Source organism: Elephas maximus, chromosome 16, assembly GCF_024166365.1.
Source record: "Elephas maximus indicus isolate mEleMax1 chromosome 16, mEleMax1 primary haplotype, whole genome shotgun sequence".
Taxonomy (NCBI): Eukaryota; Metazoa; Chordata; class Mammalia; order Proboscidea; family Elephantidae; genus Elephas; species Elephas maximus.
The window spans coordinates 3601797-3627251 of NC_064834.1; the positions used below are offsets into that span (position 1 = coordinate 3601797).

At 38.5% G+C, this 25455-nt stretch overlaps 1 protein-coding gene across 7 annotated transcripts in view; it reads right to left on the minus strand.

Moving 5' to 3' along the window:
* The window catches only part of PARG (poly(ADP-ribose) glycohydrolase), a 163986-nt gene that overhangs the window by 62064 nt on the left and 76467 nt on the right, over positions 1 to 25455 (minus strand). For all 7 annotated transcript variants that reach the window (XR_007513385.1, XM_049854648.1, XM_049854647.1 and 4 more), the window contains 3 exons: positions 19669 to 19748; positions 4807 to 4867; positions 961 to 1036 (listed from right to left, as the gene is read on the minus strand). Coding sequence is in view for 6 of the 7 variants with exons in the window: in XM_049854648.1 (XP_049710605.1) it covers positions 961 to 1036; positions 4807 to 4867; positions 19669 to 19748 (217 nt within the window). In the remaining variant the exon portion in view is untranslated. The remainder of the gene's footprint in view (positions 1 to 960; positions 1037 to 4806; positions 4868 to 19668; positions 19749 to 25455) is intronic.

Consider the following 25455-nt stretch of genomic DNA (forward strand, 5'->3'; position numbering starts at 1 on the left):
ATCAGTGTAGTCATTTTACAATATACATTATGTATTCAAACAAATCAGCCCGTTCTCAGGCAACTGCTTTCTCCAGCTTCTGACCTGATAAAAGGCATCAAATAAAGAGCTAAGAAGAAAAATCTGTTACTCCCAGTATAAATTTTGTGCAAGCTTTTTTCAATAAAAATTAAATTTACAATGCTCTTATAAATGGGACAAGAATACAAAACATTTTGTCTATGATTAGTGAATTTAAAAAAAATCACTGTAAAACAAAAGGAAAACGTGCTTAGGTTAGGTGTTGCAGCATTTTTTTACAGCTAGATAGGTACACAAAGTGTTCTGTTAACCTCTTTTTCCAAAAATATTTTTTTAGAGTAAAGGCAATAACACAAATTAACAGGAAAGATTTAAGGGTGGACAAAATTACCTGCTCTAAAACTAGGAAATGACGTTAGTAAGCACAGTTGGCTCTTGTACCTAAAACAGTTATATATGGGAGTGAGGCCTTTCTTATCAATCAATTTTAAACTGTCTGACTCTGAGACCTAAACAAGGCTGTTGGTGACAGAAAACATCTCAAGTTGGTCATCATTTGGGGAGAGCAGGAGCCTTTAAAGAAAAAGAACAAAACCGCCTGGTGACAGCTCGTCAAGACCATACCCTAGAAACTTCCTCCACTGTCAACCTACAATCAGTGTCTGAACCGAGAGGCCTGATGTTGTCCAGATCCTGGGATTTTCTGTCAAAGGTTCTTTTCAAGAGGCACATGTGAGAAACAGAGAGCGTGCACTGACAATAACTACATTACCAAGGCTGTCAAAGTGATCTGTTTGGTGTTTTCTCCATCCTGCTATTATGCTTCTTTGCATTAAATCAGTTTAGGAGATAAATAAACAGCTTCTCAAATTTTTTCTACTTTCAGAAGCTTGACAAGAGAAAGTCCCAAACGCACGCACACTGCTATGATTCACCTACCTGGAGCATGCCTTGGCCATTTCCTTCTATAGTGCCTTCATAAGTGACATGTAACCGAGTCAGGGGCTTCTCACATCTATAATTTAAAAAGATACTCCCTTATTTGTTTGTTTAACAGCAAGTAATTCGCTACAGAAAAATCTGAAATTATAGGTAACAATAAAAGAAAAAATGCAACCACCCAAATATAAAAACCAGAAATAGATGCCTGTTAACATTTTTGGTGTAGATTCTCCAAAGTTTTTTCCTACTCAAATATGTAAATATACACATTTAAGTTAAAATGGGATTATAAACTCTTTTGAAACCTGTTTTTCTTCTACATGATATCAAAGTTTCTCCTCTTTAAGATAGTTGAAAAACTTCTCAAAGTAGAAAAAAAATTAAGGTCTATAAAGTTTTATCATTATTAGCAACCTAAAAAAAGAGCCATAGGAAGATTGGGCAATGAATCATACATGATTCTCAGAGGGGCTCTCCTTTCAGCAATTTGCAGACGTGTATGTGTGTTCGTGGGGTGGGGGGGTTGATGAAAATACCTACCACAGAAATTCCAATCTATTTCTATATTAATAAGGTTGACAGATGAACTTAGTGCCTACAGAAGGCAGTTATTTTCTTTCCTTTTTATAAACTATGGTCACTAAGGTGTTTAGCTGGCTTACATTTAAATTGAAAATCAATTTCATTTTATTGACAGCATTTTATGACATTTTTCCTTCTTAGAGTTTTTCCCCTGTTCATTTACTGAATAAAAAGTATAAATTATAATTGAATATAACAGATGAGAGCTAAGCTAACCTATGGAAATTATACTAGGATGGTAATAATTCTAGGGGGGATTATATATTTTAAAACAATTTAGAAGGTTAGCTGAGGAAGCACTATTTACTCACTGAAATTTGTTCCCTTCCTGGTTTCAATGAGTCTAAACGCATTTCTGGCAAAGCTCCAGCCCGACTGACTGGTACCTTAAAGTCAGGAGATAATTCAGTACAGGTTCTGTTCAAAGAACTTCATTTGCATTAATTAATTTAATCATCACAACAACCCTATTTTTATCTCCTTTTACAGATGAGAAAACAAAAGCACAGAAAGCACTTAAGTAACTCGTCAAAGGCCGTAAACGAAGCCTGAGGATTTGAACCCAGGAAGCCTAATACCACGGTCCAAGCTCTTAACCACTATGCTACAGCTTCTGAAAAATTACTCTGCAAATCTCATGTAGAAAGTAGTACCCAAGTTTTTTGTTTCTTTTTTTTTTACTTCCTTTTCTTTAGGTCCTACTTCCCTAAGGATATTACGCAGAGGGAGATCTCCTATGAGGATACTACTGGAAAGATAAAGCACGATCCAGAAATCTCTGGTTGTCAGTTAGAACTTCAAGGCAGAATCCCATCTGTTGTCACCTGTTCCTCACTACTAAAGCTGGCAACTTGTACTGAAGTTGTCAATAAAATTATGAAACTGCTAGAAACTTTTTTTTTAAAAAACATCCTCCAACTTCCTGGTAGGTCTTCCCTTAGGATGGCAGCAAATCCCCCACATCCCTGCCCCAGGAATCAAAGACACACACTATTCTGGCTCTCAGTGATTACTAAGGCTGGCTAAGGTGTTTACTGAACAGTTAGGGTTTAACTCTAACATGCCAGGAAGCTCAGAATTCAGGAAAGCCTCAGATCTCCTGGCACCCATTTAGCCCCTTACTCTCAGAAACACCAACAATCCTCATCTCTTCTTCATCCTCCCTCTTTATGTGAATGCATGTTCTGGCTCAGTGGAGTCTGGGAGACTGATTTTAATTACATTCTCCAACTTACTTACGAAGCGGCTAAAACAAAAAAGAGATCAATGAAATAAAAAAGAGTTAGAAAAGGCATCAAGTTAAACTCTGTCTATCAAAGTCAAGGGGGAACATCTTGGTCTTACTTAGGGGCAAAGCTATGGCACCTTGCTGACACAGCAGCCTTGCTGGTCTCTGCATCTCTGCCTGTCCCTTCTCTCCCAGATGGTGATGTACAAATGGGCATCCTGCCACACTAAGCCAAAAAAACAAAAACCCGTTGCCATTAAGTCAATTCCGACTCATAGCACTCAGGACAGAGTAGAACTGCTCCATAGAGTTTACAAGGAGCACCTGGTGGATCTTAACTGCTGACCTTTTGGTTAGCAGCGGTAGCTCTTAACCACTATGCCACCATGGTTTTCATGCTAGTACCAAGTAACAGTCAGATGCAGAGTGGAGACCCTGAGCTGAATGAAAAATAAGTTCTCTGACTGATCTTTCAAGATCTACACCAAAGTGACGTGAACGTCTGTGTTCCTATTAGAGACTAACAGAAAGAGCTAAGGAAAACAATCCTCTGTGCTCTCTTCTGGTTAGATAACACAGTAGAGTGTTACTTTCAGTTCTAGGCACCATATCTTAACAGGGATCAATAAACAGGAGGCATATCAGAGATACAGTGTTTGGAATCTGTATTATACATGCAATAGAAAGAATAAGTTTAGTATGGAGAAGAAAGGACTGTGTATACTGGCAGAGGTAGGGCAGGTCCAGAAAGTATTTTTAAAGAATGTCTAACATTAAAAAAAAAAATTAGATTTATTAATTGTAGCTCTAGAAGGAAGAATCAGGAATAGTGGGGAAAGAGTCATTTGAAAGACAGACGTTTAGTAAATGAGAGAATTAGATAATAATACACACAGCTAACACTGGACTTTTTTTTTTTTTTTAACACTGGACTAGGCTGAGATAAAATGGTGAATTTCCCATCACTGGAACTGTCTAGTCTCCATCTGTCACAGGTATTACAGAGGCAGCTGATATTTTCAGTAGGCAGCTGGACCAGGTGACTTCCTGGGGTCTCTTTCATCTCTAATACGCCATGACTACAAAATGCTATACCTGTTCTCTTCCTTTCCTCGCTAGTTTTTTTTTCCTTCAGGTTGCTTAACCTTTTCTCTACTTTCTCTATTAATAATCACCTCAGCCATGCCTTCAGCCTCCTGAACTAAGGTACTTTGTCTTTCAACTCACAATTAAATATCTTTGATGGATGCCTTAAGAAAAATAAGGGAAATTAATTTTTATTAATTTCCTTCATCACTAATTTCAAACAAAACAATTACAAACTACGATAAAAGCTGTTAGCAAGTGAAAAGGAGAGGCACTGGTTAACATGAATGCACACTTAAATACTCATATCCTCACATGTTTGTAGAAAGTTTGTCCACACTTTCAGTGCACTGGGGATTTGCTCTAGGTTAGGAACCATGTGAATATTTCAGGGCACGAAGAATGTTTCAAATTTGAATTAAATCATATTGGTTATTGATATCCTTAGTATTTGCAGATAAAAAAATCCAAGAAAGAGCAAATTAGCAACTTCTATAAAATCTGCCAGTAGTACACATGGACAGCCAAATTTCAAAATCCTTGTCACTCTAGACAAGCACAGTCTACATCATTTTAGTTTAATAAAAAAGGCTTCCCAAAAACTGTATTACAGAAATAAAAAACAAACAGTAACCAAATTTAAAAAAAAAAAAAAAAAGAGTAAGGAAGAACATTTAAATATTGGTGTTCCATTTAATATTAGTATCTTCACACATCAAACTCCTCAATTTTAATACGATTTTGTTTCAGAAGAGCAAACTAAGTCAACAGGTTAGAAGTCAAAAGGTTGCAGACTTTCACTCAAAAGGAATGACTTCCAACTATGAGCACTGTCAATGAATCACTTATAGGAATGAACTCCATGGCACCAGGGCAATTAGAGATTGAAAGGGGCAGTAGGGTAGAATCCTCTCATGGTAAGACAGCCCTTCTTTTATGATTATTACCTTTCCCATTCTGGAAAATCTTCAAGACTCTGTCTTGTAAATGTCACCAACCCAGTAGGTTCTACAAAAGCAAAAAAAAAAAAAAAAAAAAACACTCTAAGTTTTAATTTTAAAAAGATTATATATATTCAGTAAAAGGGTTAAGTCTAACAATGGCTATAAAACTAGTCAAGAAATACCAAACCTAGTGCTGGAGTACAACAGAAGATTGACTTAAAACAGTATATCCTTACATTAGGTTTTTGTTTGGGTTCTATAAGACAGTAAGTCCTTGCTAAACAAAACCATACAAATAAAAACACCACGGTAGGATCTGATTGCCAGTACTTTCTTGTCATGCTTTCTAAAATGAATACACTTTTTTAAAAAATCCTTGTTTTTACAAAAAAGATGCATAATGGGTACAGGTTATGCAATTAAGACAAAACTGAATTCGAATGTGTAGATTCTTTGTCAAAGAAAAGCCTTAACCCTATGCCCAGAGACTAGTGAATGGATATACATTTACGTGATTTAAAGTAACGTAAAATAAAATGTTTACGATTACAAAATAAAATCATTGGCATGTTCTCTGGAGTTAACAAAGGAAATCATTAGCATGTCCTCTGGAGTTAACAAAGGAAATCATTGGTATGTCCTCTGGAGTTAACAAAGGAAATCATTGGCATGTCCTCTGGCGCTAACAAAGGAAATCATTGGCATGTCCTCTGGAGTTAACACAGCTAAATCTTGGGCTTAAACAATAAGCTGTTGCTCTACTTATCGGGAGACACCTTAGGCAGAAGGAGAGATTACCGTGTTCTAGGAGTTTATAAAAGAAAGATTACATATCTTTCAAGAAGCAATATATTTGAGAGGATCAAAATGAAATACTATTGACACAGCAAATAGTTTTAGAGGATAAGATCTTTTTTTTTTTTTTTTGGTTAAATTTATTTTATTTAAGCCAGTGGCAAAAACAACAAATAAATCAGCCGGCCAGAATTAATTTGTTTGATTCAAATCCGGGAACAAACTAAAAAGGCCAGGCCATTTCTGTTTTCTTCTGTTTAAAAGAAAGCTCTTAGGCAGAGAGGTATGTCAGGAACTATTAGTGATAACGGTGGTACAGTCCCAGTGAAAGACTTGCAACCATTTCATTCCTAAGGACAAGTCCTCATTTCTTTGCTCTCACTCACAACAATAACAACTCAAAAATGATATGGACTGTAGTTCTGGGAAGACGGCAGTGTAAACAGACCATCGTTTTGACCCTCCCCCACAAATATAACAGGAAACACAACAAGGAAATAGTGCTCAGCTTTGACAGACCCTGAATCAGGGAGCAGTGAGGAACTGCAGACAGCAAGAATCAGTGAATAAACAATGAGCTGCATATGGTAGGAATCACCTTTCCCAGCAGCCCTGCCTTTCCCCCCAGCCACACAGGCTGCTGGCTGCGGTGAACGGGGGGAAGTAGCCCCAGAAAAGGAGCCTGCTTCCCTAACCACCATAGTCCTTGCCTGTACAAAAAGAAAGCAACCCGAAGTTCTGCTCTAAAATGAACAAGACAGACCTCCTTGGGGGTCCGTTTGGAGTGTACAAGCACTTCCTACAACCGGACACTGTCGACTGCAAGTCTAAAGGGAACTGCTATACAGAAAGACCCTGCAGTGGAGTCTGCTCTCATAGTCATCACTCTACCTGCCTCCCTGTGTAACCCAGAGCTCAGGCCTCTGAAACCAGCAGGACAGCCCTCCCTGGGGATCAGTTTGGGTCTCTCTGTTCCCCCTTCCAGCTGATGACTGCTGACTGGGGCTGCTGTGTGTTAGGAAGCAGGCATTTTGAGTGAAGGCCACATCCACAGCCAACATACCATGGGGCGGGCTCTGACAGCAACAAGGCAGACCTCCCTTGGGGCCCAGCTGGAGTGTGAAAACCCCTCCCCCAACCAGTAACTGTTGGCTGCTGGACTGATATGAACTCCTACAGCAGGTCCCTTACCGTGCAGGTAGGAGGTGGGTCACCTAAGTGGAGACTGCTCCCTCAACCACCACAGGGATACTGGGGCTCCAAAACCAATAAGACAGATCTCTCAGAGACCCTTCTGGGGAGTGCCAGTCCCTCCTCCTCCTGAAATGGAGGGAAGTCTGCCTGTGCTTCCCCTGAATGCCAGCTCAGATATAAGCAGCCCCCACAGAGCAGGGAAAGAAGCCTCGGGCAAACTGGAGGGCAACACCCAGCCCTGAAGGGGGCTCCTTGGGTAGGGGTTTTCTAACTAAAAATGCGGTTGCAGAAACAGACAAGAGAGTAATAACCACAGAGAGGGGACTGCACCCACTGGTGGACAGACTAATTAGTACACAATATCTTGCCTGAATTCCCACAGAATCCTTCACTATTGCAACTCAAGGCTTGAATTTTTTCTTCAGTTCTTTTAGCTTGAGAAACGCTGAGCGTGTTCTTTCTTTTGGTATTCCATTTCCAGCTCTTTGCACATGTCATTATAATACTTTATTTTGTCTTCTCTAGCTGCCCTTTGAAATCTTCTGTTCAGTTCTTTTACTTCATCAATTCTTCCTTTAGCTTTAGCTGCTCTATGCTCAAGGGCAAGTTTCAGAGTCTCCTCCAACATCCATCTTGGTCTTTTATTTCTTTCCTGTCTTTTCAGTGCCTCTTGCTTTCTTCGTGGATGATGTCCTTGACGTCATTCCACAACTCGTCTGGTCTTCAGTCACCAGTGTTCGATGCGTCAAATCTATTCTTGAGATGGTCTCTAAATTCAGGTGGGATATACTCAAGGTCATATTTTGGCTCTCGTGGACTTGCTCTGATTTTCTTCACTTTCAGCTTGAACTTGCATATGAGCAATTTATGGTCCATTCCACAGTTGGCCCCGTCCTTGTTCTGACTGATGGTATTGAGCTTTTCCATCGTGTCTTTCCACAGATGTAGTCGATTTGACTTCTGTGTGTTCCATCTGGCGAGGTCCATGTGTATAGTCGCCGTTTATGTTGGTGAAGGGAGGTATTTGCAATGAAGAAGTCATTGGTCTTGCAAAATTCTATCATTTGATCTCGGGCATTGTTTCTATCACCAAGGCCATATTTTCCAACTACTGATCCTTCTTCTTTGTTTCCAACTTTTACATTAAAATCACCAGTAATTATCAAGTGTCGAGTTGCAATAGTGAAGGATTCTATGGGGAAAATATTAAACGACACAAAAAAGCACCAAAAGAAGATGGAAGGAATACACAGAGTCATTATACCAAAAAGAATTAGTCAATGCTCAACCATTTCAAGAGGTGGCATATGATCAGGAACCGATGGTACTGAAGGAAGAAGTCCAAGCTTCCCTGAAGGCATTCGCGAAAAACAAGAATCCAGGAATTGATGGAATATCAACTGAGATGTTTCGACAAACGGATGCAGCGCTGGAGGTGCTCACTCGTCTATGCCAAGAAATATGGAAGACAGCTTCCTGGCCAATTGACTGGAAGAGATCCATATTTATGCCTATTCCCAAGAAAGGTGATCCAACCGAATGTGGAAATTATAGAACAATATCATTAATATCACACACAAGCAAAATTTTGCTGAAGATTATTCAAAAATGGCTGCAGCAGTATATTGACAGGGAAATGCCAGAAATTCAGGCTGGTTTCAGAGGAGGACGTGGGACCAGGGATATCATTGCTGATGTCAGGTGGATCCTGGCTGAAAGCAGAGAATACCAGAAGGATGTTTACCTGTGTTTTATTGACTGTGCAAAGGCACTCAACTGTGTGGATCATAACAAATTAGGGATAACGTTGCAAAGAATGGGAACTCCAGAACACTTAATTGTGCTCATGAGGAACCTTTACATAGATTAAGAGGCAGTTGTTCAGACAGAAAAAGGGGATACTGATTGGTTTAAAGTCAGGAAAGGTGTGCACCAGGGTTGTACTTTTTCACCATACCTGCTCAATCTGTATGCTGAGCAAATAATACGAGATGCTGGACTATATCAAGAAGAACGGGGCATCAGGATTGGTGGAAGGCTCGTTAACAACCTATGTTATGCAGATGACACAACCTTGCTTGCTGAAAGTGAAGAGGACTTGAAGCACTTACCAATGAAGATCAAAGACCACAGCCTTCAGTTTGGATTGCACCTCAACATAAAGAATACAAAAACCCTCAGAACTGGACCAATGAGCAACATCATGATAAATGGAGAAAAGATTGAAGTTGTCAAGGATTTCATTTTACTTGGATCCACAATCAACAGCCATGGAAGCAGCAGTCAAGAAATCAAAAGACTCATTGCATTGGGCAAATCTGCTGCAAAGGACCTCTTCAAATTGTTGAAGAGCAAAGATGTCACCCCGAAGACTAAGGTGCGCCTGACCCAGGCCATGGTATTTTCAATCACATCATATACATGTGAAAGCTGGACAATGAATAAGGAAGACTGAAGAAGAGTTGACGCCTTTGAATTGTGGTGTTGGCAAAGAATATTGAATATACCATGGACTGCCAAAAGAACAAACAAATCTGTCTTGGAAGAAGTGTGGCCAGAATGCTCCTTAGAAGCAAGTATGGTGAGACTGCATCTTACATACCTTGGACATGTTGTCAGGAGAGATCAGTCCCTGGAGAAGGACATCATGCTCTGCAAAGTAGAGGGTCAGTGGAAAAGAGGAAGACCCTCAACCAGGTGTACTGACACAGTGGCTGCAACAATGGGCTCAAGCACAATTGTAAGGATGGTGCAGGACCAGGCAGTGTTTCGTTCTGTTGTGCGTAAGGTCGCTATGAGTCAGAGCCGACTCGACGGCACCTAACAACAACAACATCTTGCCTGAGTGGCAGTGCCAGCTGGTAGAGAGAATGACCACATTGTGTTCTCTGGTATGTTTGGGACAGATTGAAAGTTGAAAACTGAGACCTGCAACTTTCAAATCCTAATTATACCAAGGAGAGAGAACGAGCTATCACAGAGACGGAGAGGAAATGGTAAGCAAAGGCTGAAGGCTTTGCCCACCTAAGAGTTTTTTACAGAAAGTAGAATGGGCAAAAACATCAAATATTGGGGAAAACTGACAAAGTTAACACCCTTGAAAATTCCAATGCCCAACAAAAGATCATAAGACATACAAAGAACAGAGAAACAATGGCACATCCAAATGAACATGACAAAGGGAGTTAAAGTGCATCTAGGGATGACCAAATAATGAAAAAAATAAAAAAGGAAGACCACAACAACATTAAAGAACTAAGGGAAAACACAGACAAAGAGCTAAAAGAAATGACAAAAACTATGAAGAACAAAAGCAGGATCTAAAAAAAGAGATACTGCAACTGAAAGGGATGATAATTGAAAATGAGAAATGCAACAGAAGGACTTACTAACAGATTTTATCAGGCAGAAAAAAAGAATCGGTGAATAAGAGGATAAGATAGTTAAAATTACACATGCTGAGAAGCAAAAGAACAGAGGCTCAAGAGGGCTGAACACATTTTAATAGAATTATGGGACAACAACAAGAGACCTAATATATGCACCATGGGTATTCAGGAAAGAGATAAGAAAAAGGACAGAAGGAATACTTGATGAAAATTCCAATCTAACAAAGAACATGAATCTACAAATCCAAGAAGCTCAAAGACCAAAAGCAAGACTAACTCAAAGAAATCTGCACCAACGTGCATCATAGTGAGGCTCTCAAAAAGTAAAGACAAAGAGAGAATCCTAAATGCAATTAGAGAGAAGAAAACAGTCGCATGCAAAGAATTCCCAATAAGTACCAAATTCTCCTCAGAAACACTGGAGGCCAGGAAGAAATGGAATGATATATCTAAAGAGTGAAGAAAAAAGACTGTCAACCAAGAATACTATACCCAGCAAAACTATCCTTTAAGACTTAGGGTGAAATTAAAACATTTCCAGGCAAACAGGGACTGAGAGAGTTCATACCCACCAGTCCAGCCCTACAAAAAAAACTAATGGGAGTTCTGTAGATGGAAGGGAGAAATCACTAGAAAGTAATTCAAAGTCATAGGTAAAAGGAATAATCCCTAATAAAGGGAAATGCACGGACATATATAAGGGCTGGTTTTTTAATAAGGTATTCATGCTTAGTAATTCTAAATATTTTAAAAATTGTTTTATTTATTTTTTTATTGTGCCTTAGATGATTTACAGAACAAGCTAGTTTCTCACTGAACAGTTAGTAAACATTGTTTTATGACACTGGTTAGCAACACTCTCCCTTCTCAACCCTGGGTTCCCCATTACCAGCTTTCCTGTCCCCTCCTGCCTTCTAGTCCTTGCCTCTGGGCTGGTATGCCCCATTACTCTCATTTTGTTTTATGGGCTTGTCCAATCCTTGGCTGAAGGGTGAACTTCAGGAGTGACTTCATTACTGAGCTGAAAAGGTGTCTGGGGGCCATATCCCAGGGTTTCTCCTGTCCCTGTGAGGCCAGCAATTCTGATCTTTCTTTTTGAGTTAGAATAATTCTAAACGTTTTTTCCTTCATGTTTTTTAAGAATATATAAAAAGCAGGAATAAAATTATGTTAAAGGGCACATCAAATATAAAGACATAATTAGTGATAATGACAGCAAAAGAAGAGAGAGGAATAGTATAGAAATACCATTTCTTTTGTTGTTGAAGTTAAGTTGGTACCAACTTGCTCCAGAATGTTAAGAATCAAGTTGCTAAGTAAAAACCATGAAAATATATTACAAAATACACAAAAGGAGAAGGGAACCAAAAAGGCCCACTATAAAACAAACAATCATAAAATCAAGCAGTTGTAAAGGACAAAGAAAAGAGACACACAAAAAAGAAACAACAAAATGGCAGAAGTCACTTCTTATCAGTAATTACAGTGAATGTAAATGGATTAAATGCTCCAATCAAAAGGCAGAGAGTGGCAGAATGGACCAAAAAAAAAAAAAAAAACTATACCCTATTTACAAGAGATATACCTTAAACTCAAGGACACAAACAGATTGAATGTGAAAGGTGGAAAAAGTACTCCATGCAAATAATAACCAAGACAGCTTGGGTGTCAATCTAAGTATCAGACAAAGTAGACATTAAGAAAAAATCTGTTAGAAGGGATAAAGAGAGTGACAGTGATAAAAGGGTAAGTTAATCATATATATATATATATATATATATATATATATATATATATATATATATATATATAATAAATATATATGCACCCAACATCAAGGCACCTAAATATATAAAGCAAACGCCAATAGACCTGAAGGGAGAAATACAGTGCTACAATAGTTGGAGATTTCAATACACCACTTTCAACGTTGGACAGAGCATCTAAAAAGACGACCAACAAGGAGGCAGGGGACATGAATGATACTATAAAACAACTAGGCTTAACAAACATACATAGAACACTCCATCCCAAAACAGCACAATATACATTTGACTATAGTACACAGGGATCATTCTCCAGGACAGACCGTACGTTAGGTTACAAAGCAAGTCTTCATAAATTTAAAAAGACGGAAATCACACAAGGTATTTTCTCTTACCACAACGGAGTGAAGCCAGAAATCAACATCATAAAAAAACCTGGAAAATACACGAACATATGGAAATTAAACAACACACTATTAAACTACCAATGGATCAAGGAAGAAATCACAAATTTCCTGGAGTGAAATAAAAATGAAAGCTCAACATATGAAACCTTATGGGATGCAGTGAAGGCAGTATATGAAGAAGGAAGAAAGATTTCAAATCAACAGCCTAACTCAACAACTCCAGAAACTGGAAAGAGAAGAACGAACTAAGCTTAAACCTACCAGAAGAAAGGAAACAACAAAGATCAGAACAGAGATAAATAAAATTGAAAACAGAAAAACAAGAGAATCAATAAAACCAGAAGTTGGTTTTTTTTTAAATTGACAAATATTTAGCTAGACTGACAAGGAAAAGATGAAATAACCAAAATAAAAAAAGAGGGGATATAACTGACCTGATAGAAATAGAGAATTATGGCAGAATATTATGAACTGTATGGCAACAAAGTAGATAAATGAAATGGACAAATTTTTAGAAGCATACAACCTACTCAAACTGAATCAAGTGGAAACAGAAAGTATCAACAGATCCGTAACAAGTGAAGACAACATCAAACCAGTGATCAAAAACCGCGCAACAAGAAAACAGTCCTGGACCAAACGGCTTCACTAAGGAATTCTACCAAACATTTACAGAAGAATTGACACCAACATTGTTTAAATTCTTCCAAAAGACAGAGAAGCAAGGACTAGTCCCTAATTCATTCTATGAAGCAAACATAACTCTGATACTCAAGCCAGATGAAGACACCATTCTAAAAGCAAATTACAGGCTAATAGTTCTTATGAAAATAGATGTAAAAATCCTCATTAAAATACCAGCACACAGAATCCAACAGCATATTAAAAGAGCCGCACTCCATGACCAAGCGTGATTTATTCCAGAAATGCAGGGATGGTTCTACATTAGAAAATCAATCAACGTAATACACCACATCAACAGAACAAGGGAAAGGAACATTGCTACTTACACAGACGCAGAAAAAGCACTGGATAAAATCCAACACCCTTTCTTAGTGAAAACCCTAAAGATTGGAATAGAAGGGAAATTCCTCAATATGATTCAAGGCATATATGAAAAACCGACAGCCAACATTATACTTAACACAGAGAGAAAGACTGAGCGCTTTCCCCTTGAAATCAGGAACAAGACAAAGAGTGCCTGCTCTCGTCACTTCTATTCAATGTTGTATTAGAAGTCCTAGCTAGAGCAATAAGACAAGGAAAAGAAATAAAAGGTATCTAGGTTGGAAAACAGAAATAAAATTATCTCTATTTGTAAATGGTATGATGCCAAACATAGAAAATCCAAAAGAGTCCATAAGAAAACTTCTGGAGCTAATAGAACAATTTAATAAAGTTTCAGGGTACAAGGTCAACAAAGAAAAATCAGTTGGATTTCTATACACCAGCAATGAGAAATCTGAAAAGAAAATTAGGGGAACAATTATATTTACAATAATATCGAAGATAATAAAATGCCTAGGAATAAATTTAACCAGGGATGTGAAAGACTTAAACAATGAAAACTATAAATGCTGTTTAAAGACATTAAAGAAGACTTAAATAAATGGAAAGATGTTTCATATTCATGGATTGGAAGACTTAATATTGTTAAGATGTCAACGCTACCCCAAAAAAAAAAAGTGATCTATAAAAACCAAAGCTGTTGCCGTTGAGTCGATTCCGATTCATAGTGACCCTATAGCTGCAAGAAAACCCCAAACAGCTTTCTTTACAGAAATACAAAAACAAATCCTCAGGTTTATACGGAACGGCAAGAGGCCCTCAATGCTGAAAGAGAAGAACAATGTAGGAGGGCTAACACTTCCTGATTTTAAAACATACTTTACAGCTACAGTAATCAAAACAGCCTGGTACTGGTATAACAACAGACACACAGACCAATGGAATAGAACTGAGAGTCCAGAAATAAACTCACACATTTATGGCTAACTGATTTTTGACAAGAGTGCTAAGTCCATATGATGGGGAAAGAAGAGTCTCTTCAATAAATGGTGCTGGGAAAACTGGATTTCCACATGCAGAAAAATGAAGTGGGATCCATGCCTTACACCAAACACAAAAACAAATTCAAAACAGATTAAGGATCTAAATGTGCAAACTAAAACCATAAAATTCTTAGAAGTAAGAGCAGGGGTAATGCTGTCAGGTCTAGCTTTTAACAATGGATTATGTAATGTAATAACAAAAGTACAAACAGCAAAAGACAAAATAAATAAATGGGACCTCATAAAAATTTTTGTTCATCAAAAGACTTTACCAAAAAAGTGAAAAGACAAGCTACTGCCTGGGAGAATATCTTCGGGAACCAGATATCGGACAAGAATGTAACAATCAAAATACATATAAAACTTCAAAACTTAACAACAAAAAGACAAATAACCCAATCATAAAATGGGCAAAGGACCCGAACAGACATTTCACCAAAGAGGATATTCAAAGAGTCACCAAATACATGAAGAGATGCTCAGCGTTGTTAGCCATAAAAACAAAACAAACTTGTTGCTGTTGAGTGATTCCAACTCACAGTGACCCTACAGAACAGAGTAGAACTGCCCCATAGGGCTTCCAAGGAGTGGCTGGTGGATTCAAACTGCAAATATTTTGGTTAGCAGCTGAATTCTTAAAAACGGTCCCACTGGGGCTCCAAGAACTACCATAAAAAAAGAAACCCACTGCCATCGAGTCGATTCCAACTCATAGCGACCCTACAGAACAGAGTAGAACTGCCCCAAAGTTTCCAAGGAACGCTTGGCGGATTCGAACTGCTGACCTCTTGGTCAGCAGCCACAGCACTTACCCACTACACCACCAGGGTTTCCAAGAACTACCATATGACCTAGCAATTCCACTCCTACGTATATAACCAAAAGACTTGAAAGCAGAGACTCAAACAGATGCTTGCACGCCAGCGTTCAGTCCAACACTATTCACGATAGTCAAAAGGTAGAAACAACCGAAGTTCCCATCAACGGATGAATGGATGGATAAACAAAACGTGGTACATACATATGACAGAATACTACCCGGCCAGTAGGAGAAATGAAGTGTTGATACCTGCTACAATATGGATGGAGCGGAAAGACATGCTTAGAGAAATAATCTGTCACAATTAATAATCAATCACAAAGGACAAATATTGTATGACCTCGCTTGTATAAAAAGATAATAAAAGGCAAATGTATAGAGAACAAAGTTTATTAATCATTACCGGGGTAGGAGAAGAGGGAAACGGTGGGTTAAGGGTGAAGGAAACATTGCATTGATTAGGGGTAGGGATGCACAGCCAATTACTGTAATTGCTGTCAAAACTTTGTATGCCTGTAAAAAGTTGAACTGGCAAAAATTGAATGATAGAGATAGCTACAACAATGACAAAAAAAAAGAGTAGCTGTTGAGGCTACTTCTGTATAACCAAAAACCTCCTCGGATTTGGTTTCTTGGTTTGGAGGTTTAGGGTCATGGTTTCATGGGACAACCCAGTTAACTGGCCAAATAACATGTTTAGTGCTTCTGTTCTACCTTCCAGTTTGTTGTGTAGTGTCTGGGATTTTAAAAGCTAGCAAGCAGCCACCCACGGCACAACAATTGGTCTCTACTGGCTGGGAGCACCAGAGAAAGAAGGAGAGTCAGGAACAGGAGGAGGATATGGAATGTCTGGCTAATTGCCTCCTTTGCCACGAGACCAAAAAAACTGGATGATGCCCGGCTACCATTACTGAACATTTTGATCAAGGTTTCTACAGAAGAATCCTGATCAAAAGGGGGAAAATGCAAACAGAATTTCAAATTCTCATGAACTCTAGACCTTCTGGAGACATGGAGCCTGGATGAACCTCTGAAATTACTGTCCTGAGATAAAAATACCCCCTGAAGTCTTAAAACCAAACAATAGTTTAACTTAACTAGTAAAGAATCTCTGCCTTGAGGATCATGCTCTTTTAAGAACTATCTACATGGGATCAAACTGACAACAGCAACTTGAAAAGATTAGACAGAAACCTTAGGGGGCAGTGAATTTGTGTTAATGCAGGAGGAACAACTCAGAAAACGAGGGTGAGAATGGTTGGATAACTCGAAGAATGTAATCAACGCCAGTAAATGGCACATGCAGAGACTGTTGGTGTATGTTTTGCTGTGTATATTTTCAATAACAACAAAATTAATAAAATTAAAATATAAATAAATCACATGGAATATTTACATTAGAAAACAGAATTTGGTTAACATAAGTCTTAATACATTCTTTAGATATTTAACTTTCTTTAAAACCAACGATAAACCCAAAAAACCAAACCCTCTGATGTTGAGCTGATTACGACTCATAGCAACCCTACAGGACAGAGTAGAACTGCTCCACACCGTTTCCAAGGAGCGCCTGGTGGATTTGAACTGCTGACCTTTCAGCTTTTAATCACTATGACACCAGAGTTTCTAAGACAAATGATAGGCATAATTAAAAACTGACAAGTTAGAAAACTATTCAAACAATAGGGAAACAATCCTATTGGAAACTAATGTCAGTCTCACCATTCAGTAACTTAGCAGAGTAAGTAAGAACATTAAAGAGGTTCATACATATTAAGAGAGACCAAAAGTAATTTATCAATCGATGTTGCTAGCAAGGCAAGAGAAAAGGCAGAAGAACATAGTTTAGATATAATTATTAACAAAAATGCCCGGAAAGCATACCTGTTATCTTTCTTCTATATAAAAAGGTAACTTTCACTCCAGAATAGGGTATTTTGGCTAATCAAATATTTCTCTTAATCACAATATATACTGCATGTGGGTCACCAATTTTAAGAACTTTCTCTAAAAGACAGTTTAAAACTATACTGTAAATAATTTAACTCAGAAGGTTCTTTAAAATCTTTCCATCTCAAGAGTCTCATTACAAATATATAGATATTTGACAAGATTGAGAAGTTGGTCCTGATGGAATTAACATCTTATTTTATCAATCCTAAAAAGCATATTTGCTCATATATTCAATTTCTGAAACTGGGACACATCTTTTATGATTGAAGGGCTCTTGCCATTGCTGTTGATCTGGATTAAAGGAGGATTTTTCCAGAGAAGATGTACTACCTCTGCGTTTGCCAGTCATGTGGGAACACCACTGACCTGACGACAGTCCTAATCAAGTCCTCCGTGGCAGGATTTTGGGGACCACACTGGTGCTGTGGGTTCAGATACCAAACGGTGGCTTGTGGTTCAAATTCTCAGAGAAGGCTTCCTTTCCTCTCTCTACCAAGGCCAAGTCTGCGACCTGCAGGTTTTTTGGTTGTCCCGTTTCTGCGCGGCCAGGTTATTTTCTTCTCGCTTATCCTTAGACAAAGGGTACCAGCTTTGTACCAAAGGTCTCCTGTTACACTCCCTATCTTGAGTGGCTCTTTTTCCTTCTTAACGATATATAAAGTAATGGTACTTCTTACCATTTATGATGTCCTAGATTAGATGAAATACAGTACTTTAAATAGGTTTCTAGTGTCTATACTCTAGGCGCCAGAACGTCTACACAACGAATCATCACATTGTAAACTTTAATTACCCTTGATATTTTCTACTTAAGTCCTTAGCTTTACATCCTGAAAACCTACAGCAATGTTACACTACGTTTCTATAAAGAATTAACATGTATAGCGAAAAATTCAGAAAATGTTTATTTATAATTTATTTATTCCATCTAATTCCTAATACTAAAAACAAGATAACTTATGATGACTTTCCCAATTCTAATTTAAAAAACAAACTTTTAGCTTTTTCCTCAAAATACCTGGAATCTTAAAACTTAGAAAGGCAAGTTAGTTTTTAGAGAAGACATACTTGATTTGACTTTGAATTACAGAGTTATAACAATGGAAGCCATTCTGCAGTGAAACCCGTGAGAGCCGGCGCTTGATGGGACTGCCTTGTTTTTCCAGGTCTTGCAAGTTTTCTACCTTTGACGGGGAGCAGTCTTACAACTTTTCTGTCACTTGTTTTAGTGGAATATATTTGAGTTTTCCTTCTCTGACAGTTTTCCACCTTACCCAGGTTCTGGCTTTCACAGGTTTAACTGTATTTAAAATATCAAATGTGTTGTCATCTTTCTAACAAATTATTACAAATGAGACTACATTTTCGTTAATAATTCATTCAGTACAGAGGACGAAACTGAAACTCAGTAAGGTAAGAGATAAATACTCCTCACAAAGATGCATAGGATCATCCGCCTTAAATACCAAAATCTTAATAATTTATTCTTTCCGAAAACTTAAACTGTCCAAGAGCAATACATTCGCAAGGAAAAAATGCCAAGTACACAGTAATGCAACAGAATTACACAGCAAAGAAAGGATATGAGAAAAATGACCTCAGATTGGAAAAAATTGTGTGTTTTAAGACAATTCCACAATCTGGATGATCAGACGGGAAAGAACCCATTTCACTTGACCAGGGTTGACCTGTCCTACTTAGCAAAAGGAAATTTTTGAGATATTTTGGTTTCCTTTATAATCAACTTGCAGGAAAGGCCATCTTTGATAACAGCTGACATTTATTAAGTACATAACTTCTCATTAAATGTTTGCAAATACCCTACAGGATAATTATCATTATTATTTTATTATACAGATGAAGAAACTGAAGCGTAGAAAGGTTAAAAAACATATCCATGGCCACCCAGCTCCTAGGATAAAAGTGGCAATAACAACCTATATCAGCTGGTGACTACCATTACCAGTTAGACGTTTACCGCTATCGCCTCGGCTGCTGTGATTAGCCTCTAGGAAAGCAAGATGGTCAAGTTCCAACAGAGAAAGACAGACACGAAGACACCAAGAATAAGGGATCTACAAAGAGCTCAGAGGGGGAACAAACGACAAGGATGGGTAGGAAGGCAATAAATAGCTGACCTACACAAATCAACTTTAATTATTATAGTTAATGCTTCCTTAAATAAACAGCAGTCAAAACATATTTACCTATCAATGTACTTTCTTTTGAAAATATTAGATTTTATTCATTAACAATTCTGCCATGTATGTTACACTGGTTGGATTTCAACGTACATAAACCCCTCAGCACACTCACAGCACACATTTATGCATACACACAACACGTACAGATTATAATAGTGAATTATTACTGTTTAAACATGATTCGGGCTGAAGGTGTGTTGTGAACACACAATGTTCCTGACATGTCACTTGATCTGAACTGTCCCCATCAGTGAGAAAAATTATAATAAAAATAAAGGAAATTTACTTTTCTCTGTGACTCTTCTAAAGTAGCAGAAGAGTGTTTTAAGCTTCTCTGGTTTCCTTGATGATCGTCCTTCAAACAACCTGAAAGAGAATAAAAATAAACGAGAGTGGAAGATGATTTAAAATGCCTTAATGATTCAAAAAAAAAAACCTAAATCTATATTTCCAACAAGGAATAAAAGAAACAATTTTCCTAGAAGTCAAGTGTGTAACGATACAGAGCTAGAAACTCCTTTGGATTCAAATGGCATCTGGAGAGGTCTGAAACCAACTTCACAAAGGCTTCTTCAAAGTTGTTCAGGCCAGACGCTCTCTCTTAACAACCTCCTTTCTCCAATACAGTCTGCCCAGGGAGAGGCACCGTCTGGTCCCCCGAAGTCAATTAGGGTCAGCAAGTTAATGGATGGCTGTTGCTCAAAGGCAAATACTATTTATAATTCATAGTATTACTAGGTAGTTAAATGACTCAACAAAAATGGCACCTGAAAAAAAATCTGCATTTGTGCTGGACACAGGAGAAATGGGCAGGTATGACAAGATATTGGAGGACTGACTAGCCTTGGTAATTAAACAAATACGCCCTTTGCATGGTAACAAAAACAGCAAACAGGGCCTACCCCCTGCCATCTAGCTTCCAGAAACCTGGGCTTGCATTACTTAATTCAGTTTTCTTTGAAATGACAAGGCATTGTTATTGGTAACACATAATGCAATTTATCCTGAGGAAAGAAAAGCAGGGCTGTAGAAGCATGGGACCTGAGTAAGTAGTTCACTAAAAGATTTCAAACACAAAAGCGTGCTTTTGGGCCTAAGATCTAATTTTTCAAAGGCATTTAAAAACTACAGAGGGATTCAGGGGCTGTAAATGATGAAGTATTATTCATCTGCCTCTAGTCATACACTCTGGCTTTAAAACCAGAAACCCTCCAAGTCAAAGTCCACTTCAGTAAGTGCTAAAATGGGTAAAATTTTTCATGGTTAGAAAAACAAACTTATGTAACTATACAGAGAGGGAAAAACTAATTCCGTGAGCAAATCCTACTGAGCAACTGAAATGAATGAGGAAGGAAGAAAACGCAGCTTTCAGGTGATCTTGTTTTAATGATCTAAAATTCTGTATTGAGGGTCAACTTCTGAAAAAATAATTCCTAGGAATAATTATTTACTAAAAAGAATACTAACGTCAGATAAAAAAGATTTTAACCAAATCTAAATACTCAATACCTTAAACATAATGTAAGAGTGCCTGTGAAAATTTTTACTCATCTAAAAAAACTTATCTTTTAAAAATGTTTTACACGTATACTCTTAGAATCCCGCTGCCTGCTGAGAGGAAGGCTCTCTGAGAGTGCAGCTTTCAGTGTGGTGTCTTATGTAACGCGTCAACTAGAAGAGCGCTGAAGTCAAAATGAAGAGGCCACTTTGCAGTTTGACTGAACATCCTGTACCAAATAAATGACGGTTTACTAAACGAACACCTTGGGATCTACTGTAAAAGCCCTTTCTGGGCTTACTATTTAGTAGAGAGAAGCAGGATGGATATAAAAGCAGCCCCCACCCACGTGTAGAGATGAGCTGGTGGACTACGCACCTCAGTTAAGCGGAAAGTTGCTCCTCAACAGACCTGTTACCTGGCTGCTGCCCTGAAGAAAGAGTTTCCCAAAACATAAACAGAAAATACGTCCCTAGCTTCTCTGTGTGTTCAATCGTTTGTAAAATCACTTGGAAGTTCACATAAATCATAACCATGGTGAAAATTATTAACCTCAGGAGCCACTCAAGACTGCAGATTTATTACCCGAGCAATACGGACTTTACTGAAAGATTATGTGGCTGCTACTATCACTCACTACAAACGAGCACCACTGTTTATTTTGCAGGCCCTGGTTCTGGTAACCTGATAGGTAGAAATCAAACAATCCTAATTTATCCTGTTTACAGTTACTATAAGCCTAATTTCAATCATTACATAACCAAATATGCTTTCCCATCTTCCTAACTGAGCAGGGAAGTGGGGGGAAGATGGAGAGAAAGTTAGGGGAGGTTAAAACAAAAAACGAAAAAAAACAAACCAAACCCAGTGCCATCGAGTCGATTTCGACTCATAGCGACCCTACAGGACAGAGCAGGACTGCCCCATAGAGTTCCCAAAGAGCGCCTGGCAGATTTGAACTGCCGACCCTTTGGTTAGCAGCTGTAGCACTTAACCACTATGCCACCAGGGTTTCCTCGGGGAGGTTAAGTAGGTTTGAAACCCCATGCCAATTCTTACACTTGGTTGTCGTGAGATTTTAAAGTAGTACGTCTAGCCATCCAAATAAAATGAATTATCCTGGTATGCCAGTAAACAAAACAAAATAAAAAAGACAGAAATATGCAGGCAAGCTGCATGCATGAAAGTCTTACAAGGGAGATGTACTGTCTGAGGGACGCATATAGGGTGAGGGAAGAGGGGCAACACAGAGACAGGGGCTGAGAAGGGAGCCTGGGAAAGGGGAGAGACAGCCGGATGGGGCAGGGAAGACAGAGAGAGAGGAGAGAGATACAGAAAGAAAGGGGGGTGAAGACAGACAGACAGGTAGAGTGGGAGACAGAGGGACTGCATGAGAGACAAAAAATAAGACAGAGGGAGAGACACTCAGACAAGCACAGAGAGAAAGACTCAGAGAAAGGGAGAGAGTCTCATAATAAAACAAGCACCATCCAATTCTTTAACTTGCCAATGCCTTTTTGGGGATGTATATTTTCTGATTTCTGGGTATGTATGTTTGAAGACATGCATGTAAATATGCACATAAACTCAGGCCAGAATAACCCTTCTGCAGCTTGGGAGGACATTCTGGTATTTACCTGAATGATAATTACAGATTTTAAAAGAAAGTAAGTAGAAAAAGCCAGTCAGGCAACCTCACTATGTTCTAAACAAAGCTGTTTTTATTTTCAAGGGAAGAAGTCAATCAAGGGTCAGATACTTATTAACTGGTGTTTTCCTATTTTTCTATCCATACATATAGAGAAACATAGTTTAATAAAATCCTCCCCTGAAAGGAATATTGATAACATTACTGGAATTGGATTCTAGACACACACACACACAACTCCCATGTGATTTCAAGTTAAGGATTAATCTCATTACTACATAGTAAATCAAGCCCAAAGCACTATAACCTCCACTTTAAAATGGAAGCAAGTGATAACAGGAACCCAGCCAGAAAGTCGTTCCTGGCTTTTCTGTGAGGCACTCTGCCATATGGCCCGCTAGCATGTTCAATCCAGGGAAGAGGCAGATGTAAAAGCCTGCAATGGACAATTTATCTCTGACTATCTAGTTTCCAAGCAATCTCAGAAGCATCAATGCTAATCACATTGGAAGCCTTTATATGGATGCTTAGGCCCTGAAAAGCAAGCAGGGGAAAAGGTCAGGAGTATTTAACATAACTAAGGAGGGCTGGAAGAACACAACAAAAAAGGGGGAGACTTATTGAATTTATTGCCATCAGCCTCCCAGCACATATTCTTATTCAATCAGCTAGCCAGCCATACCTCTTTTCAGATTAAATATACTCACAAACACAACTCCCAGTGGTCAGAAATAGTAATCACAAAGAGCAACTATGCAAACAACAACAACAACAAAATCCTATATAGTCAGCTTACCAAATGGCTCATCACATTAGGTACTTAATCTTTCAGAGGCCACAAGACAAAGGACAACTCCTGGTTGCTTTTCATTTCTGGAACTCTAGCAGAGTGCTTTGCTTTTGAGAGCAGCTAGACACAATGGAAACTCTATGGGGCAGTTTTCTCTGTCCTACAGGGTCGCTGTGAGTCGGAATCGACTCGACGGCAGTGGGTTTAGAAACAATGGAAGGGTCCGAACAGAAGACAGTGTTCAACAAGTCCCAGTTCTGCTGACAAGTTGCTTATCCTCTTTAAACTTTATTAGTATAATATTAGCATACAAGCTTTCCTACCGAGAAACTTCACAGACAGAATCTAAGTGAGCTGACCACAGACAGCATCAGCGGTCACTTACAGTCGCTGCTTCTGGTGCTTGCTAGTTTCGGCTTGTTACAGAAGACACCGTCCCACAGTAAGAGGCAAGTGTTGACATCCTGGCACTGGGGATCCCTACAACTGGGGAGACGATCACAGGCTTGTCTGCCTTCATTCATGCTCAACGTTCTGGTGTCCAAAAGAAAATCGCAAGAGCCAGGAGGAGAATAGGTCTGATGTCAAATCTTCAACGGACCTACTAAAACATTATATGGCGAAAATGCTATTGGGATAGTGCAAGCTAAAATCCCTCATGGTTACTCTGGACTGACAAAGGACTCTGGTTTATTTTATAGATCAAGAACTATTTGTAAGAATAGTCCTAATTAGTAGTTCTAATTTCTGACTAGCTATGAGGTGAGAAGCACTAATCTAGTTCATTCAAAGGGAAGCTGTATAGCACACTGGTTAAAAGACATGGATTCTAGAAGCAGACTATATCCTGAGTTTGAATCTCAATTCCACCACTTACTATGTTAATTTGGTGATTACCTACCCTCCCTAAGCCTCTGTACTTACTAACTGTGTTAATTTGGTGATTACCTACCCTCCCCTAAGCCTCTGTACTTACTAACTGTGTTAATTTGGTGATTACCTACCCTCCCCTAAGCCTCTGTACTTACTAACTGTGTTAATTTGGTGTTTACCTACCCTTCCTAAGCCTCTGTACTTACTAACTGTGTTAATTTGGTGATTACCTACCCTCCCTAAGCTTCTGTCCCCTCATCTGGAAAATGAGAATCATAATAATACCTAATCCATACAGTTGATATAAGGATTAAGTAAAAAATGATTCACACTGGCACATGGTAAATGCTTAATAAACATTCGCTATTGTTTTATTGTTATTAGGAGATATTGTCATACAAAAATTTCAGATAATGCAGAGTAAGCAGAGGTGCTTGGACTGAGACAAGGCATTACAACATAATCAAGCCCAAACCCAGTGCCGTAGAGTGGATGCCGACTCAGCGACCCTATACATAAAAAAAAATACATAATACCCAGCAAAAAATCAATGCTCGTTTACATGAAATGCTTGCATTATTCTAATTCATATTCCCTTCCTTAGGAAAAATTGTATGGGCTCTTTTTCCATCAGCCTAATATGCTGACCTCAGAGCCAATTAGCTTTTGTCTTCAGGATAAATTACAATGGCACAATGAAAAAGATAAAGCACCAATACCAAGAAGTCCCAGCATTTTCCTGCCAGATTTTTTGCTGAAAAAAAGATATTTTAAAATTAAAGTATGCATTAAAATTAATATAAATTCTACTAACTGGAAGCAGAAACCAGGAAGCCACCAAAGTCAGGACTTCTCAAGACTTGTTGACATCTACCCGCCAGTCATCCCAAACCCGTGGGTCCATTTTATCATTAAGAAGGCTGTACACTAGGATCCCTAATACCTGGAATAAACATTATACAAAACATTACTAACAATGCACAAGATAAACCAGGTAACTGGGAGCTCCTAAAAATCAAACTCACATGCTCATCTGAAGACTTCAGCAAAGGGTGAACAGATTACCTACAGGCTGGGAAAACGTTTTTAGCTATGATATTTCCGATCAGCACCTGATCTCTGAAATCTACACGATACTGCAAAAACTCAACCACAAAAAGACGAATAACCCAGTTAAAAAAATAGGCAAAGGATATGAACAGACACTTCAGTAAAGAAGACATTCAGGTAGCTAACAGATACATGAGGAAATGCTCACGATCGT